Below are 15713 nucleotides of genomic sequence, written 5' to 3' on the forward strand. Positions count from 1 at the left end.
AAAGGTGTACTGTATATTAAATTGCAATTCATCACCTTAGAGCCAAAAAGTCTATCCAACAAAGCAACAAGTAATTGGGGTTAGAATTTAGGATTGCACTGGAAGTAGATTATAAACTCCTTGGAGCACCTTTTGTTTCCTGTGTTGTGTTTATAACACTAGGAGTAATTGAGCATTGCTGCCTAGTTATGCTTCATCAGACTGCCACCACAGACCTCAGCACCCATGGGGAACTTCACAACATATGCATAGTCTGAAACTATTAATCTGCTCACTCTTATAAAACCGGCATTATTATATAGCACTGATGAAAGTAATCCACAAAATGAAACCATATAAATACTTCTCTTGCTTTGTAACAAGGCGACCACAGAGCTGCATTTAGTTGAGGTTGGGTTCTATTCTTAATTACTGGTGAAAATGTCACTCTGATCTCAAGCAGTTTAAGCATGATGATGTTACATATGACAACAATTGTCCTTTTATTTTCAGCTCATATTTTAGTGGTCTGCATGGACAAATGCAACTGTTATCTCTGTTTGAAAACTGCACAACAAAATTTTGTACCCAAGAAAAAATAGAATTCTATCTGTTCCCTGAAACACCTTCAAAACCAGCAAGTTAAATATATTGCATTCTTAAGACCAATTAAAGAAAGTGAAAAAGTAACTGACCTCTTGCCGTTTGAAATTTTGAACGTATTCTTCAAACTGTTCATCTTTAGTTTCGTCTGCTTTTCCTAATTTTTGAAGAACCTATAGTGAAGGGAATAAGGAATAATTCAACATTAATGACACAAATCAAAACATCTGCTACTTTCAACATTCTGTTCTTGCAGTTAGACATAAATAGCATTTTACTTTTGGGAGTGTTTTGTGCTCTACTACTTCCAAAATTCACACAAGAAACTATTCTGTAAAAAAAAAAAGAAGAAAAAAAAAAGATGAAAGCAGGAGTATGGGGGGGTGTGTGTGTTTGTGTGTAAATATACTTCCAAGTATGGAGTCCTTGGGGTAATGGTTCTTGTTTTTTCAAAGCAAGAAAGAATGACAGAATTTTGCTGGCACTACAAATTGTCCTCCAGTTCAGATAAAGAAAGAAGAAAACCTCATCAGGTTTTTGTTCTCATTACATTGAACAGTTTTAACGTTATTTTTATTGGCATGATTTTCAACATAAAGTCATAAAAATTAAAGAACTGTAAGGCTGATGCCTATTTAAAACATAGCATTCATTTTGCTCCCCTCATTAATTCATGAGTAGATTGTCATCCACTAGATAATAAGCATGCTACAATAATTCAGCAATAAGGGCTATTCAATCAGCAATCTCAAAAGTAATTTGACGCAGCTACACGTTGCACTGCATTTAATCACAATAAATGCATTCTATTATTAAATCCCATTGCTATCCATTCATTATAATACTGAAGACTTAAACATAGCTGCAAATAGGCTTCACCCTTCTTATAAAGCAATCCTCAAATCTTTACAGAGTACTTGCTTGTAGGAGTGAACCATCCCACAGATTGATTGCTCTCCCATTACAAATTGACCAAATGATCTATTTTCACAGTTAATAACAAAACCAAACAAAACTAAAACAAAACCCAGAAGTCCCACAAAATTGAAACAGTAACAGATGCTATGAATACACATATAAACATTAAAATGTATTCTTCTCAAAACAAAGAATGTACAGCTCCAGTACTACCATATTCTTTCTCAGACCACCTTCTTCTCCAAAGTCCAGCCAGCCTCACAGCTGGCAAATCAGGCTGCACAAAGGAGTGATGAGCATTGCTACTGTGGAAACCAGAGGTCAAGATAATAATGAAGGTGATGCAATGCCACCTGTGGACATGCATATGAAAGGAAGTTTTGTCATATTACCACAGAAAGACTGAAAGAGTGATATCAGAGAAGAAAAAAAGATATAGACTAGCCTTTTGCTGCCAATAGCTATGTTCATTTTTAGTTGCTTGTAAGAAAGTTAACTAGTCAAAAAACCCTCATACACTCTTATCACCAACCTCTTCATAAAATATTAATAAGTATCACAGAAAATTATAAAGAGAAATCATTTAATATTTTGAATCATCACAGGCCTTCACATTGCTCCTTGTCACCAATGAGCCAAACAGGCTGCCCACAACCGTGGTGCAGCTCTGATCCACACCAGGGGGCTTTCTGAAAATCCAACACATTTTTGTCAAAGAGATGGTGGCCAGGTAAGCCTCCTGACCATGGCAATGCATTCAAACCACATTTGGAGCAAGAAGCATGTTAACTGTAGCATGAGCATTCATAACATAGATAACAAACTACAGCATCAAAAGTTGTCATGATAGACTCTTTTTTTCATATCAATGGCACACATCCACATTTTCAAATGTGCACTCAGGCCCAATAGTGCAAGGCTCAGAACGGAACAACCTCCCACAGCACTTACATCCTATGGTTTGGGATTTTTTTATCCTATCTCCAACTTTCCATTGATATACAGATATTTAGCTGAACCAAGATGCAGTGTTACAATTTAGCCTCTACAAACACCAACCCTAATCTTAATACAGATAATTTATAACACAGTTTCTCAATTTTCCCAATCCAAATCAGAACAATATATATGTCATATGGTTGGATCTAAACGTTCCAAGCCAGAGACTAAAGAAACTTACCCTCATGAAGTCCTGCAGCTCATGCCATGTACACAGATAACTGGGGTTCACTTATTCTTTTGCTAAAAGCAATCCTAATCCCATCCCCACAATTCCATATAGAGACAGTGAAGCAGACTGGGGCTAAAGTAAACTATTCCTCACAGGTTCTTTTAGATCCCACCCATATAACTCCGTGGACTAATGAATGTGTAGCTCAGCCTTTTAAAACCAACCTACTCACAAGTTTACCATTGGTAGTTAAACAGAAAAGATGCCAGGTTGACAGTTGTAGAAACTGACCTACCTTTCAGCTCTTGTTTATGCACTCTGTCTCAAAGTGGAAGTCGCTTGTCAATAGAAGTCTATAGCTTATATTTTATTTTTGCTCAGTTAGGTCATCACCTACAGGTTGTTTTTGGGGTAGGGCTACAGCTGGATGAAGGCTTGTCTGCCTTTAGAGAAAAAGAAAGCAGAGAAATCAAAGATCTTGAACATGTGGTGGCCTGAAGGGCTTGAGTGAATCTAGAACTTAGTGAAGGCAAGTGGCTAGCATTTTTTTTCTTAGTATACCCATACAGAGAAATAAAATTTGAGGTCGAGAACATTTATCAATGTGTATGAACAGTCTGTATCATTTACAATAAAATAAAATCTAAAAATTAAAGAAATGGACACAAATTGAATCTCAGTAAATGTTTTATATTCAAGTTTTTGTCATCTACTGAAGACTGTATGAAATAGTTGATGAATATGTTCACCCTAATAAAATAAAACAGGATAAAAGCTACCTCATTTCATATAATTAAACTATCTCAGCTACCACTAAGCTTTCTCTTAAAAAGACAGAAAAAGATTTTTTAAAAAGTATCTAAAATGAGTATTAGTGTTCATCCAGCATGTTGCTAAGAATATATGAACTAAATAGTTAATTCCAATTAGCATTGAGAATGAAGTAAAAGCTAAATTTAATACAATGGTAAATTTAGATACAGTCAAGTAAAAACATGTAGAGAGGAATTGCCAGGAAATGTGGTACTGACTTATCATAGGGCAGATTCTACACTAAGACGCAAAATTTGAGTAAGAACATCAATCATGTCTGATGTAATTTATAAATGTCATCAAGAGTACTTCCATTTGGGGTTGCTGCATCTGCAAAAACTTTCAGATGATTTAAGATTAAACAATATGCCTTTAATCTTAAGTGCCTTTATTTACCATATAATACATTCAGTTTTATGAGGATCTTGAATTCAACTGAGCAATTTTAGAATAATTGTAATGTGAAGGTTGTTAAGTGTGTGCAACATACTGAAGAAACTAATATAGTAAAATAAACCACAGATTAGCTTGAGAAAGCTTGATTACACTGAAAACTCTTGTCTTGAGGCAAGAATGAGTGTTTTACTACTTACTGAAACTACCACCCTGAGAGGCTTAGCCTCATCTCCTAAAAAAAGTTTTTAAGACTGTGGCAATACAAGGAAAGAAAAAAAAAAAGAAGAAGAAAACCCAGTACTGAAACTGATTCTTTTGATGTAAGCTGTGGCCACCCTGGAGCTGCCTCAAGGGCAGCTCCGCTTCCTGCAGGGCAGCAGCAGGGTGGACAGGAACTGACTTCATCATACATCCCAAGATACATCACCCTCAGGCACACATCAGTATTCTTAAAGAACAACCAACATGTTTAAAACCACTCAGGGCAGGAAGATTTGACTGCTCAGACAGAGGAGAAGTCTTCAGGAGAAGACTTCATCAGAAATTCACAGGACCATTAAAATCCTGAAAAAATTAAGATAAACTAATTTGCCAAAAGTAGCACAATTTAGGGTATAACAGAATAACCCCAGAAAAGCAAGGCAAACACTTATGAGAGTTCAAAACCATTGTCGTAGACTCTCTGTCCAAATTTTTTTGAGAGCAGTAAAGTGCTCTGGATCTCAAGAAAAGCACACTCATGCATCTATAACACTGTTCCACAACAGTTTTACAACACCATTCCACAACATTTTTTTTACCTAATACCATACTCTTTTACAACCTGCAAAAGAAATATTAGGGCTGCATGACTAATATGTGCAATTTTCAAGATGGTACTTCTGGGCAGAAATCGGTTAAAATGAAAACCAGCCATGCAGGAGAAATAATTTTAGAGTTACCCTACATCATATGGATATCAGCAAATGCTCATAAAATTTAAAGAAGTATTTGGCCAATATAAAATAGAAGCTTTGAAAGAAGCTTCTTATGCTACACAGCAACGCTTATCTGGCATTTAAAAAAAACAGAAACGCAGTGGGGTAAGTTTGAAGTAAGCATGACTGTATTTTAACTTAATCAGCTATGAAGTAGTATATGTCAACTCATAAAGGAAAAATTCATGGCCCTGTTATAAATAACTATGTAGTTATTATCTTTTGTTATTATTAGCTTTTGTAAATTATTTTGATATAGTACAGTTTGTAATCTCTTTTCAACTGCTTTTGATATAGTATAATTTGTCAGCCTTTTATAGTTAATACCCTAATCCCTGTGTAGATTGTATATCTTAGTGTGATAAATATATATGATAGTTTAAGCTTCTGCAAAATATTAAATTAGAGGATATGTACTGTGTATTATAACATTAACTTTATTAACTTTTTCAGAGGCAATTGTATTTGTGAAGTAATAATGAATGCCTTTATTTTTGTAACTAACTGACAATAGTGAAATAGCTAATGTTGATTTAAAATACTTGTAAAGACAGCTAGAATGTCTGTATGATAAGATAACATTGAACGAACAAGGCAAAGAACACCCAAAGAGCAAAAAGGAATCTACCACTGACCCTTCGGCTCTCAGTAACTGTCAAACCACAGACCAGGGGCCCTTGTAAGGAAATAAAATACAACACTCTCAGAATCACATCTGCATTGTGGCACATACTCTAAGAAGATAAGATAAGATAAGGGGTCGAACTAAGATACAGAATTTTGGGACATGTAAACTCAAAGGAATGTTTGAATACGCATAATCTTCATTTATATGCATTTGACCAACGCAATAAGAAAGTACATAAGAAGAGTTGTTATAGTTAAGGTGTGTTTCTGGCAGCTTGCTGAGCACCCCAGTGCTGGATACTGTCTCTTTTATCCTTTATTAAACTTCTAAAAATTTTAAAGAGTGAGCCTTGTTTCTCACAGACACAAGCTTTACCAGAGCCTGACAGTAATTCCAGACAGACAAAGACTCCACCCCACCACTCACCTTGCCACAAGCCAGCCATCTCTTCCCACCAAAAAACCCTACACAAGCACCACAAACACCTCCATGTTTTAAAAGACAATTATTTTCATTCAGTGGGACGCTACACAAGGTGTCCAATATCCAAAACTATAAAACAGTGTCAAAGTAGCAATGTTAAGCATGGTCCATGATTCCCAGCTGGTATTTGAGAAGTGTGGGAACAAAGTTTAAGAAACCCTGTTTGTTGCAGAAATACAAGCTATCTAGGAAGAGAACATAGAAGTATTAACCCCAGCACAGAAATAATTTCAAAACTTATATACTGACTCTCACTCAAGCATGACAGCAAGGTGTTAAAAACAAGAAACAGAATACTCAAGAGTATTCTAAGAGTAGAGTATACATAGAGTATTCTATATGTAAGCCACACAAGATTCCAACCTCCTCACAGTTAGCGCATGGGATGCTGAAGTGAAAACAGGGAGAAGCATTACAAAGATGCTGCTTAGTTGTTCTGCTCCAAAGAGGGACAGGAAGAGACAGTGCAGTAGATTACAGATATGTAAGTATTAAGCTTATGGACCGATTTGTTTAGTCCAGCTAATAGAAAGCCTCCTCTCCAAAGAGGTAACATTCATATCTAACTACTCAAGATCTAGTTGGGTGGCATTTAAAAACAAAACCAGTCTTTTTCTGTCATGATGTCGAAGTCTACAGTCTTCTGCCTCCATTTCACTTCAGCACTGAAATCTCACAATATGGTCAGTAAAAGAAGATAGGCATTAAGATATTTTTCAATACTGTTACATTGTAGGATTAAAAATTGGATGGATTTTCATTATTAGAAAAATTGTAAGATTTTTTTAAAAACTGTTAATTTTTCTCTAGTGCTGAAGACATCCAGTAAGTATAAATTACCATTTTATGACAGAGTTAAGATTCCTGTGTCTGAAATAGCATAAAGTATTGTGCAGTTTCAGTTCTGCTATGAATATTTTGATCTCAGCATAGCTTTAATGCAACAAGCTCAATGGCTTTTCTTCTCTAAGCAGCTGACTGAATTTCATACTCTCCCTACTATACAGTCACACACTTTCCAAAAACACAGCCTTGCCGTTGTACTCCTGCTGCTATTTCACCATTGCATTCCTGCAAAAATAACAGCTGACAGCGAAATGTTTGCTGAACCCTCTGTTCTCATTAATATCTGCTGTAAAGTTGTGGAAAAAAATCCCTTTGTCATTGACAGACTCTCAAAAGCCTGAAAACCTGATTAATACAGAACAATGAGCATTTTCCTATAAAATTTTTACCAAAGAAAATGCAGAAAGACACTACAATTAAGCTCTTCACTTAGAATCAATTACTTTGTGAGGTGCTGGTTTCTGTTACTAATCTTACAAAATGACTGAACTTAGCTCAGGTTTCCAGATCAGCTTTAAGCCATCTGTGGTTGCCAGTTCTTTTTTCTGTACACATTGGCACTACTAATGACACACAGAGCAACTGAATATTCATCAAATTACAGAAAATCTTCACTGTCCTGTATTATTACTGTATTGGTAATGGTTCCCCAGACTCCTCCTTGATCTTCTCTTACACTGGGCACAATAGTGCTAATTTGTCCACCATATACAGTTGAGTTTTATTGCTCAAGTTTGACACAGTGGATCATATCCTAGAAGAAAGGCCATCACAGTAAACTGCATTTGGGAATGTATCATTTAGTGGATTAATGCAGCTCCACAATTGCTATTCTAATATATAACATAGGCAATTTCTGCTGTACAAAGTCAAAGAGAAGTCATATCCTGAACTGCATGAATGCATGAAATATGGCCCAAGTAATGGAAGAGGGAAGCTGCAGGGTACCAGGCATTCTCCAGTATGGAAGAGCATAAAGACAACTCTACTGGTCAGACTAATTGTCGATGTAATATGGATCTAACCTCTAACAAACCTCTTTCCAAACCCCCTCAAAAGAAGATGACTAGGGAAGATACATGACAACTGTACAGTGATGCTACTTCAGAACCTTCTCCCAACCTCCTCTCTCACTAAAACTGAATTTCAATGAATTGATGTTGTCTCTTCACATTTTATAGACCCAGTGGATTTTTCTTATTGAAGGACTGTTCTGCTAATTGTGAAGTTCTGGTAAGGTATTCACTGCTTAAAGAAGCAAAAAGGTGTACTTCTCTTACAAATGCTTTTCTTTTGTTAATTTTTTGTAAGCTTTTGCTTGCTGGTGCTTTGAGTATTGCAAAATACCATCATGCATTGGAACAGTTTGCTTAAAAAACGAGAAGAATACTGAATAATATCCAGACAAGCATAAACCACTATGATAAGCTCCATTCTCATAATAAAAATGTAAGAGGGAAATGCAGCCTAAGTGACAAATGTGAACATTATGCAATGAGAGATGATCATAGTAACCTTTCTGCAAATCACAGAATCTAATTCTTCATCATTGCCCAGATAATGTAAAAATTCTCTAAAGAGATCCACAAAATAAACAAGATCATGATTGTTTTTGGAATGAAACCACAGACTCCTACCTTAGTCCTTGGTCATTTGGTTAAAACCAGAAAGAACTTTACAAAGGACACTGACCTGCATATTGCAGTGTACCACAATATTTTCTTTGCAACATCCAGCAAATTTCTTTTACTGGAAGTATGCACCTTTGCAAAATTTAACACAATAGCAGATGGTTACTGTTCAGCATTAAGTGTGACCCTAAGAGGTGCAGCAGTAAAACTTAGCTGGGCAGTAGAATTAAAAGGAGACGGAAGGATGAGCTTTTGAGTTTACAAAGGCCTCGTTTTGCTTATGAGAAGGGAAGGAATACTAACAGCTATGTCAGTATACTGCTAGGGACTTCTGCTTTTCTCTTAAGAACTTCACAAGAGAATGCTGTGGGGTCCCACGTGATAAAATGGCTCATCAGATACTCTCTGTCTGTATCCTGAACAGTGCTTATCTCCAGTGGATGTGAAAACCTGTACAGGTTTGAACAATAAAGAAGCTGTTCCCTAGACTGTGTGTGAGGATAGCATATATAACAGAGGACAGCATCAAGGTAGAGATGCTGGAATGGTGCATTTTCATAGATTGTAGCTTAAACAGGAAAACAAAATGGAAAGAAACAATAAACAACATAGATCAAAATATAGAGAGGAAAAAAGAGTGAGAAATCAAAGAAGGAATTAAGTAGGAGTGAAACAATTATGAGAGAATAGAGACCAAGATGAAAACAAACAATCAACTTTGAGAAATCACTAGTTTGATTCATTTGCCTTCCCATGGTCATCTCAGATCACAAAGGATACCTCAAACACCTCTGTGCAGGTGGCAAACATGACATGGGATGGCAGCTTGAGGCAAGGCAGGATATAACTCAAGCAGCCTATGTGTGGGCGGCTGAAGTGAACTATTAATAGCATAGCAACACCTATGCTCCTCAAACTTTTGAGTTTTCTGTTTCCTCACAAAAATGCTTAATACAATAATAGTGCATTTTTTTGGTCACTTTACCATTGGGCAAAAAAAGTACAGAAAAGGCAAGGAACTCCTACACCAAGTTCAGAGAATTATAATCATATGGCAAAATCTGATTACTCTAGACTAGCATGTTAACTTCTGAGCCATCCTCCTGTGAATAGCAGTACAGAAATCTGCTGTGTTCAGAATATCTGCACTAGAGCTATACAGAAGAGAAAGAATTAGACAAAAAGGAATCTCAAAGAACTGCAAAGACAATCTCTTTGCCCTTCTCTGCTTCATATGAGTTGCTCTCATACTTCTTGAAAAGATTGATTACTTCTTATGACTGAACAAGGTCAAAATTTAACTTAGCAGTGATATCCTCAGCTGAATTTCCGTGTCCTTTACTGCATCCCAAATAAAGCAAAACATTACTCTGCTGAATTAAAAAAAAAAAAAAAAAAAAGATAAATACTGTTATCTGTTGTTTCTGCCTGTACTTACTAATGTAGCTGAAAAGTAACTGGATAGCTTCCTAAAAGTGACCAGTGTGTCTCAGCCTTTGGCATACTAGCTGTGCACTCAGATTCACGTTCTCATTATTTCTTATTTCGGTCCCTCTTACCAGTTCCTCCACTTTTCTACTACCCTTTGGTATGTCCTCTGCTCTTACTGTTGAGCAGACACTTTCCTTAAAACTGCTTCCTCCAAAAAACATCAACACTAGAAGAAATACTTTATTTACTGCCTTTGATAGCGTTTCAGTTTGTTCACATGACAATTTAATTTACCTGATCTACTGACTTTTGAGTTGCAAGCTTTTCAAAGCAAGAGACTATCTATCTGAACTTCTGCCCCTTATAGCACTGAAGACAAGGGGACCATCCTTTCAACTTGTTTGAAGATCCTACCAAAACCCATTAATTATAATTTAACTTCTGATGGCTATATTTACCTGGTGACCAGCTAGTTCTTTTGCTATTTACTTGATACTCCTAGTCCTTAAGATTGAGGAAAAAAAAGGCTTAAGCAGCCACTTGATAAATTTTCTTCCACCATATTTCCAAGAAATAAAAAGCACAGAATCAAATACAAAACAATTGCCATTGACAAAACTTCAATTTGAAACTTTTCAAATTCGATTTGGATTGTTATTTTAAAATTAAGTAACTGCCTATACAGAACTTCTTAAAAATATGCTTCTGAGATCTTGTCAGAAGAACATAAAAATCAACTACAAAAACACAACAAAAATCTTTTTAAGCTGGAAGCAGCCACAATGCAATAAACAATTCATTCTCCTGTACAGAAGGGCCACTAAGGCTCATCCTTGAGCGAGTTGACTAAGACAATTTATTGTACCAAAGTCCTCTGCAGTGATACCTAACAGACAGTGTGGTAATTCTAAATTAAACTTTCTTTTTCTGAGCAAAGAAGATATATATATATAGGTTTCTAATTTATCTGTAGCTACCACAGTTACATTTCTTAATCAAACATTCAAATTCTACCTAGAAAAAGAAAACTTTGTCCTTTACAGACTGTCTCTCTGGATTTATCACAGCAATATGTGTTGTTCTTGGCTGTTGGCAGTTAAAAAAAAGCAAACAAAAAGCTTTTCAGTCACATGGCCAAATAAAATGATCTCATTCAATAATTCAATATAACAGACCTTTAAGTGCACATGGATCCTCCCACTGTTTAGTTTCACAGGATATATATAGCAGAGTCTTGTTTATTCAGCTCTGATGACACCACTTCAAAGGATAACAATTTAAGGAAACTAGGCTTTCATTTTCAATAGTGATGCTTTTCAGGCTATTTCCCATTTTCTCAGTTCCAAGATTAGTGAAAATATTTCATATTGGTCTTGGTTAAAATAAAACAGAATCTATTTTTAATAAAATAGATGGATTTTGGTATTAAGTAGGTAAAAAACATTCGTGGCAAAATATGTTCTTTCAGTAGAATGATATGAAGTTGGTAAGTCTTATTGATAGCATTATAAGTATCTCTTGATTACGTCTCATCACAGAAGGCAGACAGAGGTAATTTATGAATGACAACAATTTCTTCAATGCAGAGGAAGAACCAGATAAAATTTTTAAAGAAATTGTCAGAGTGGCTGGGAAAAAAAATTATAGAAGATATATTTTGATTTGATATAATACATTTTTCTAATGATTGCCTGTAAGACTATACTGTACTAAATTACATTGCATCAGTAACTATGCAGAAATGATGCCAACTAGACACAAGATTACAGCCATTCATGACATGGGTAAATTAAAGAGCTCACTTATTTCTCATCTCACAGTGTCAAAGAGCTAACAGGTTGATTTATTTTCCTTCCACCTACATCACTATTTCTATAAGACAGGCTACTAGTGGTTTTGGGTCTTATCAGTTTGGCTTCTGAATTAGGCCATATGATCAAAGTAGCAATACAGATGCCTGATCTTGACTGCCTCCTCCAGCCTGATCTGTGACATTTCCACAGATACTTCTTGGAAAGGAATTGGCTGAGGCTAGAAAGAGACACCCACATTTGATCCAGCATGCACTGAAGTGAAGATGCTGCCCACCTAGAGGCTCCTTCATGCCCAGCAAAGATGGGATTTCTCTCTGCAGACTCAGATCCACCTTCATAACAGAACTGATATAATGGAGCACTGGGGAAACAAAACCAAATGTTTCCAGCATGGTTTGGTAACTTGCCAACAACATATTTCACCACCTGTTGAGACAATCTCATGTCATGCCACACATAGCAATGCAGTAAATGAAGATAACTTTTTCTAGTGCTTTGCAAAACATTTTCCAGATTGATGCTCATCTGTAGAGGAATTTACTGTTTCTTGACAGACCATGAAAATACTCCTATTAAATATCAGTGATGTTCCTGATATATCAAAAGTTGCTGATGAAGTACTTTTTACCACTGGGATGCTCGAAAACTCCCTCCTCTTTCCTCATCTTAAGGAAGGCAGTGACACTGATGGAACACTTCCAGACAAATTCATTCTTCTTTAGATGGAATGCTAAATAACTCTTTTGCAAAAAACTGAACTCCCAAAACTATGAAAATTTAGATAGAACATATATACTTGGTTCAGAAAACCTAACAACTTGGGAAACCTTTAAAGCCAGCCAGGTCTGTCTTCCTTTTTTAAAAATAGCTTTGTCAGAAATGCATTGATACAAAAGAGATTTATTTCAGACTTATTGGAAGAATTTGTGAAGGCATAGTCTCCTAATAATCATAAATTTCCCAAGATCATCTCCATTAAGAAATAATTAAACTGGCATTATGTGCTAGCTAGGTATTTCTGAAGAAAGTTACCATATTTCCTTCTCATTGCTTTTCAGAATTATTCAGCATTTTTGCATTACTGAAGATCAAACAATGTAATGCTAAAGTAATCTAAGGCTGCTCAGCTAACATAGTATATTTCTACTTTTCTTGTTAAGTTCTATTAAGGATAAGCTTGCCTGTTGTCAGGAGTTTATGTGTATCATTTCTTCATGCTGACCCCAGGTCATGGACTTGTAGTTATCAAAAAGGAAAAAACCACTGAAGTGATGCTGAGATCATCAAGGACTACCAGCAGTGGAGGTGCCAGTGCTCCAGCTTTGACATTTGAGACACTGTAGACAAGTACAACTTCATCCTCCCCCATGGAGCTTGGGGAATGAAACTCCAGAATTAGCCTTCAGAGCTGCTGAACATGGAAGTAGATGCTCAGATCAGCAGCATGCACAGTACATATAGTGTCTCCTTTTTAGAGAAATCTTTTCTTTGCTGAGGCAACATCAGTCCCCTTCTACTCAATGTGCTGCTGTGAAAACAACCCATTTAAGAGCTCTCTAACAATCACACTTTCCAGGCAAAAAGAGGTCCAGAAAAGGAGCCTATCTGCCAATGATGGAAAATAAATGGTAGGAGGAACACTGTTTTACTGCAAGAGAAGCAATGTTCTTCTGAGGATGCTGTTCATCTGGAGCAACATTCTGATGCCTTTTAATGGTCCTTATTAAGACAAACAGCAAGTCAGAGGAATATACCACAGTGAGAGCAAGATTAACAAGGAGAAAAATTCAGGTTCTGGACAAAAAACATTTTCAATACAGAAAGGACTAGGACAGGTAAGAAAAAATGTCACAAATTCAGTTAGATATAAGGAGATTTGGAAAACATAACTTCCATAATTGAGAGAAAATAAAATAACAGTGGGATGCTGTGGCCTTATAACCTATTAGTGTAGTCACCAAGGCATGCTGGAGAGACAGCAGCAGCAAAGACAAGCCTTAGCAACCCTTATCAGCAAGTCTGGTGCTGCAAGTCCTGTTGCGCTCTTCAGAAGCAAACTCTGTCCACTGACACTGAAGCTATGTGTCAATGAACGGCTCAACAGAAATCTCTCACCACACATAAGATGGAAGGAAATTGGCACATGCTAGAGACTATGAAAGCCACTGGGAATATGGCACATAGTGAATTGAGCTGCGGGGAACAGAACACCAAGTGGACATTTGCACATAAAGTGTCATGGAACATCATGGGAGTGTGGCAAAAAATTCTAGTCTTTCTGTTGTTCTCGTGTCCTACATCCAGAGGCAAAAAATTGGAAAAAATTATCACTATTCTTTTTTAAAGAGTGTTGTCATTTCTGCTTTCAGTCACTGCTTTTCTATACTAGCCAAAAGTTCTTACTTCAACCTTCCATTGTGGCCAAGTTTACTTATGTTCAACTCTTTTCTTGGCTTTTGTCTAGACTCCTTCCAGCTTCTCTTATAATAATATGCCTAAAACTGCTTGATACATTTTAAAATCAGAGGTAGAAAGAAATGTGTTAAGCACTGAAAATCAGCTTACATGTGAAAATGGATCAGAAAATACTGCCCGACCTGAAAAAAGCAGTTTGATATTCAGAACTAAATCCTATGAAAAAAACCACTGCACATGTCTAATGAAAAAGTTACCCGTTCCTCAGTGTCTCATTCATTTGGAACTCAAATATACAGTCAGTCTAAATACCCCTATCCACCATGATCACCAGAATAAATAACTGTTGTCCAAGCACCTTTAAAAATCACTTCAGGATTGGATATAACACCTTAATTTCTGGAGGAGAAAACTGAGGTATAGAAATTGATTAAGCAGCTGTGCCAGCCTTTAATTAATCATGCAATATACCAAAGGGACAGCTCTAATGTAGATGTTGTGCATCAACACTATGTCTAAACAACTACTGAGCAACAAAAAGAACTAAAAAAGCAAATATAACAAATATATAAGAAGGTCCACATCTCATTTATTTCACTCAAGTAATTAAATTTGTGGATCTGAATGTGTGAGAAAGAGAAGCAGGATTAGTTTCTTTACTGTTCCCCAAAATAAACTGATACATATGGCAACTATTACTTAATATTATCTATCATACCTACTTAAACTGTCATATTTCATGTAGGAAAAAGTTAAAATTTAAAGATACTGGTTCAAAACCACCTTAATCAAAGCTTACTGGAAATTTTCTAAGTGTAAAGACTGATTGTATTTTTTTTCCTTTGGCTCTGAAACTTTCAGCTGTGTAAAATAGCTCCTGCAGCAAGTAATTTCTGAACAAATATATGTTTTAAGTGATTTGTATTAAATGCTTTCAAAAAAGATGCTTTTCACATAATGAACTATGATGACTTTAAAAGGCAGGTAGAACTGTAGGCATTTATAAATATAAATTTAACTTCTGGCAGCTACTAAAAGATTAGAAAAGCACCACAGTCATAACATTTTGTTCATTTATATAAATATAAATGAGTTTTTCTAAGAATACAGAAGTACCCCACAGGTGCTGAAGACTGTTGGGAGCACTAGGAAACTCATGGTGTTTTTAGGTGACTTTAAAAACCTACTGGTTTTGTTATTTTAACATATAGATACATTGTTTCTGACTAACAAAGATGACTGACTTCATGCATTGTAAGAGCACAGAAGCTGGTTTAATAAAACAACTGAAGTTGCGGGGATAAATTGCCTGTCTGGAGGTATTTATCTCAGGTAGCTTCTGGACTCTCTTGACCAAGGAGATGAACTATGTAGAGAGAAATGGTGTTTTGGCCTCAGCCCATGTGCAGCAGAATCAAAGTCTGCCAGTCCTATAGGAGGGGCATCTGGAAAATCAAATCTTACACCAAAGACTTCATAGTATTCACACTCGGGGTGAATATTCTGATTATCAGATGCCTTATGCTGTTGCAAGTAAAGAGGAAAATGAACAACTTTATAGAAAAGGAAGGAAACTTCCTTCTAAAACCCACAAAACACAAACTGAAA

The 15713-nt window shown here is 36.1% G+C and overlaps 1 protein-coding gene across 2 annotated transcripts in view; it reads right to left on the bottom strand.

Annotated features, from left to right (window-relative positions):
- AMPH (amphiphysin) overlaps positions 1-15713 on the bottom strand; it is a 127283-nt gene that overhangs the window by 64695 nt on the left and 46875 nt on the right. For both annotated transcript variants that reach the window (XM_066557725.1, XM_066557718.1), the window contains exon 2: positions 675-755. In XM_066557725.1, the coding sequence (XP_066413822.1) occupies positions 675-755 (81 nt within the window). The remainder of the gene's footprint in view (positions 1-674; positions 756-15713) is intronic.

Source organism: Molothrus aeneus, chromosome 1 (genome assembly GCF_037042795.1).
Source record: "Molothrus aeneus isolate 106 chromosome 1, BPBGC_Maene_1.0, whole genome shotgun sequence".
Taxonomy (NCBI): domain Eukaryota; kingdom Metazoa; phylum Chordata; class Aves; order Passeriformes; family Icteridae; genus Molothrus; species Molothrus aeneus.